This window comes from Lottia gigantea, assembly GCF_000327385.1.
Source record: "Lottia gigantea unplaced genomic scaffold LOTGIsca_72, whole genome shotgun sequence".
Classification (NCBI taxonomy): Eukaryota; Metazoa; Mollusca; class Gastropoda; family Lottiidae; genus Lottia; species Lottia gigantea.
In genome coordinates this window covers 190,039-194,782 of record NW_008710427.1, presented here as the reverse complement: position 1 = coordinate 194,782, position 4,744 = coordinate 190,039, and the positions used below count along the sequence as shown (strand labels likewise).

General features: G+C 30.3%; 1 protein-coding gene across 1 annotated transcript; it reads right to left on the bottom strand.

Annotated features, from left to right (window-relative positions):
* Window positions 1–2,370: 2,370 nt before the first annotated feature.
* Window positions 2,371–3,639, bottom strand: LOTGIDRAFT_131045 (hypothetical protein; the record flags this gene model as incomplete). The annotated part of the gene is made up of 3 exons (XM_009065942.1): window positions 2,371–2,651; window positions 2,826–2,997; window positions 3,313–3,639. The coding sequence occupies 3 exons, from the start codon at window positions 3,637–3,639 to the stop codon at window positions 2,371–2,373; spliced, it is 780 nt and encodes a 259-aa protein (XP_009064190.1).
* Window positions 3,640–4,744: the final 1,105 nt, after the last annotated feature.

Here is a 4,744-nt window from a genome sequence, read left to right as displayed (position 1 = left end):
AGTGAAACACCATTACCAATTGACTTCCCTGAAGAATCAGAATCAGATTTATCAGAAGTTGGCAAATGGGGAGAACAACTTGTTTATGATTATTTATTAAAACAGAAGAATGAAGACTCAAGAATCCAATCTGTAGAATGGGTGAATGAAGAACAGGAATCAGGAAAACCATATGATTTCATTATCACTTATCATAATGATAGTAAGGAATTAATCAAGCTTTACAGCGAGGTGAAGAGTACACGGTCCAGTTCTAAAAGAATGTTTGAGATATCCATGGAAGAAGTCAAGTTTGCAATGGATGACCAAGTGAATTATGAAATCTATAGATTGTTTAATGCAGGTCAAAGTGATAATGTGAAACTAGTTAGAATTAATAATATATCTGATAAAGAAAATATTAGGCTTTGTATGTTCATTTAGACTATAAAGATATGTTACGACCAATTAATTTCTAAAATGTGCCATAGAATCGTGTACTTGATTCCCCTTATCATTTCATTTAATTTACATAATAAGATTCCATCATAGAGTAAATTTAACGTAGTTTATTTGCAAAATGAGGAGTGCTTTTCGTTGTCAAAAGAATTTCAGATTTACATGTCACTTTCAAACTTTGACAGACTTTAGTTAAATAGTTCGACATATTCCAGGACAATATTCACTGTGTGTGAAATATCTTGACTTTCCTTAAAAACAGTTAGCCTGTTTGTATCATACAGATAGTTTTACAGTTGATAAATGGAAATATTATATTTCTTAATATATACAGGACCTTTTGAGTTCATATTAGATATATATACCAGTGTAAAAAGCTCAATTAACACCTGGGATATCCTTTTAAAGGAATCTCTTCTCACTTTTTGCTTTAGATATTTTATACAAGACACATTTGCTATTACTGCATCTTTTTCTCCCCATTGTAGGAAGTAAAACTTCATTTCTTTCAATATTATTTCTCTCCTGTGAAAAATCTTTTATGGTCTGAAAGACTTAATGTTTTTTGTAGAGGTATACAAATAATGAAATTGTTTGTATATGTAGTATTAGATATATAGTATTAGCTGTATCATGTATCGTTATACGTGTATTATTATTTACATGTATTTGTTGTATATACTATATAAGTACAAAATAGTTTCACTGTTAAAATAATGCTCAATACATCAATTGTATTGTGATATAAAAATATTAAAACAGAACCTAAAAATGTTGTTACTGAGTTTTATGAAGATTTCAAATATGTAATTAAGGACATTTACAGATTTAAATCATGTTATGCAATTCATTAGAAAAAAACTTGCTTTTAATATAACATATATGTCCATGGTTGATCATGGAAATTTCAAATGAACGCCAATATCAGGTCCGAAATTAATGTAATAAATTCTTGTCAAGTAACTAAAATGCATGGAAAAGAGGTTTTGTAAATTGTTTATGTTTATCAGGGACACTGATATCATCAATTTGCACCATTGCCATATTTAATTTCTTGGTTCTGGCAATTCCTTAATAAGCCTTGTATGATGTCACTTTCACAAAAAGGCTAATTTATAAGGACCTTTTTGAATGTGATGTCATCAAACACCTTTAAGTGAAATTGAAAGAACCACAGACATATGAGAATTGAAATGGTGCTATCAGTGTCCCCAAACCTTTTTACAACCCCTTTTACAAATACAGAATACAAAATAATATTTAATTTATTGACAATGAGATCTCACAATTGTCTATTTTATTTTGAGAAATATATGTTTATTTACCCCAATATAGTCTTCATTAAATGTGTGAATGAAATTAGCATTCATCTCTACATTGATATTTTTATTTAAATTGAGACTTACTTTAGAAACCTTTGGGAAATTTAATTTTTTAATTTGTAAGGTTTATTAATTGTTTATATTTTTATTAATAAAATTGTCATTAAATTAATTCACTATTAAGTTCATGCCTTGAGGTTTTTTTTTTTTATCTTTGTTTGTTTTTCTGTCATATTGATAATTTTATGCATATTCACCAAATTTCAAAACTTGAGTTAGAATAGTCTACTATGTTGTAAGGTAGAGTACATTATGTGTAACACAGTAATACTATTTAACTCTCTATAAACCTAAGAACAAAGTAAACTGTTTCTGCTGATGTTTCGAACAAAGATGAAATAAATAAAATCAGTTCAATAAAATTTATGTATCTATCTTTTATAATTCATACCTTGTATTTTTACTTAAAAATTATTTGGCAATTTCCATAATTAAGGCAGTTATTTTTACACAATAAATATATATATTAAGTCTGATAGAGACAGCAAACAGATACAAACTTCACAACTATACGGTTAAGGTATCACTTATAATCACATTAGTATTGTTATCAGTATTGCATTTGTGTCCTATCATAGGTGAAAAATTTACCACTATCATCTATCTCCAGACTTTCTATAACTTTTAACAAGCAATCTACTGAATACTCTGGTGTAAATAATTTTGGCACATTTTTATGATAGGGTTTAGACAGGTCTGTGTCCACAGTTCCTGGGTGTAACGATACACAGATCACTTTATTTTTACCACGTCCTAACTCAATACTGAGATTTTTGGTTGCCATGTTTAAGGCAGCTTTAGCCATTCTGTAACTGTACCAGCCACCTAACCCTGAAATTTAAACATATCTAAGAGCTAAAATTGGTCGTTATTTCACCTGATTGAATCTTCTATGGAAGTGCACAAATATTTTTGCTAGATAGTAGTTAATGTAGCTGTTAACATTCCCATAAAGTAATAGCATTTTAGTATATCTTATAAAAGGGGAGCTTGCATATAACATACCATTATCTGTTATTGAACCAACTTTAGCTGACATATTCACTAATACAGCTTTATGTTGTTGATTTTCTGTAGCCTTACCAAACCCTCCGCATCCTTTCAATAGCAATGGTGAGAAGTATTTAGCCATCAACAAAGGACCAACTGTATTAATAGACAAAGTTTCTAACACACCCTGAAATAAATAGATAATAACTAAGAGAGCAAAGTTGGTTCTTTATTGCAATTCCCTTTAATTTATCGATAAAAACTTAAAACATGAAACATGACCTATAAAACTCTAGCATGCAAGAATAAGACTGAAAATCTTCACTGCATATGTCATTATGGACACATATCAGAGAAGCAATGATTTATTCAAGCTAAAGCTACTATTCAAATTTTGCTGCATTGTCAAATCTAATTAGAACTTTCAAATTGAAATATAATCAATTCATCAATCACTGTAAAATGTCAATCCTGGGATAAATGTATACAGCTCTATGCTTACCTGACTCGAAACATCTCTCAAACTTGTCTCTCCTTTACCACTAGGATGTAGAATAGCAGCACAGTTAATCAACAAGTCTAAGTTTTTAAACTGCAAGCTTATATCTGAGGCAGTCTGTTGTATTTGAGATTCATTTGTTACATCTATAGGAAAGATGTGAAGTGATTTTGGATGTTCATCTTTCAATATCTGTAAATTTTGTGCTGAACTTGGATTCCTGCAAGTAGCTATGACAACATTATTTTTAGGTCCTGTTAATAAAGTCTTACAAAACTGCAAACCAATTCCTCTACTTGCACCTTGTATTAATGCTACTGGTATAGCCATAACTAAAATAAATATAGAAATTGAGCATGTTCTGAGCTTAGTGTAGTCTGTTGATTGACAGTACTCTGTTGAATTTTCTGTGAGTAAGTGTGTCTTTATAAAATTTAAAATCACTGAACCTTAAATTTCTATGGACTCGAAGACATTCTAAGACTAATGGCATAAAGTTATTTTATTTTTGATATTATGAAATCAGAGTAAAAAAACTCAATTCAAAGACTAGGCCTGTAGGCTACTGTTAATTTTTTGCAGAAACTTGAGAAAGAGTAGTGCCGGTAACAAAAGATGCGAGAATATACCCAAGGAATAATCTGTTTCAAAAACTCATAAAATAATTTATAAAATAGTTTATGCTCTATTCATAGCTGTAGTCGAATCATAAATGCATAGAATAGTTCCAATTGTTCCTTCAAGACCCGTCAATGTTCAATTATGCAATGAGCTACAGAAATCAAAACAAACCCCAACAATCAAGACTACTTCCGTTTAACGAGGATACCCAATCAAAATAAGTTTTGTAAAATCATGCTGTGACTCAGCCAATCAAACTAAACGACACAATTGTTTTAAAATGGCGCCATATTGGATTTTACAAAATTTATTATGATCAAATTTAAAAATGTTATAAAGTGTCCTAAACAAGATCTGCACCATAATCTGAAGAACCTGTGAAAAGTGACCCCTATCTCTCAGACGGTAATGTCAAGAATATTCTGAAAAAAGACCACAAGTACACCCCGCTTAGGCCTACCTACTGACAGACGACAGTCCTGAAAGTGAAATGGCCAAGTGAAATTGCATGTTACTTTTAGTTTTACAGCGGTGTAACCTATTTTCGTGGATATAAGAATTCAACACCGAATTTCGTCAAAGTTAAAAAAACGAATTTTTTTTTTATGTCTTAGATGTTTCCTCAGATATTCTACAAAATAATTGAAATTGGTTTATTTCGATATTCTCTATGAATCCTTCACTTTGACCCATATTTCATGAGCAACCAACTCGGTAACGTCACCTATTTTCGTGTACAATGTTTGATCTATAAATAAGTCTAGAAAAACACGTATGGATACCGGGTGGTATAGTTAACTTCTCTTAGTATTTA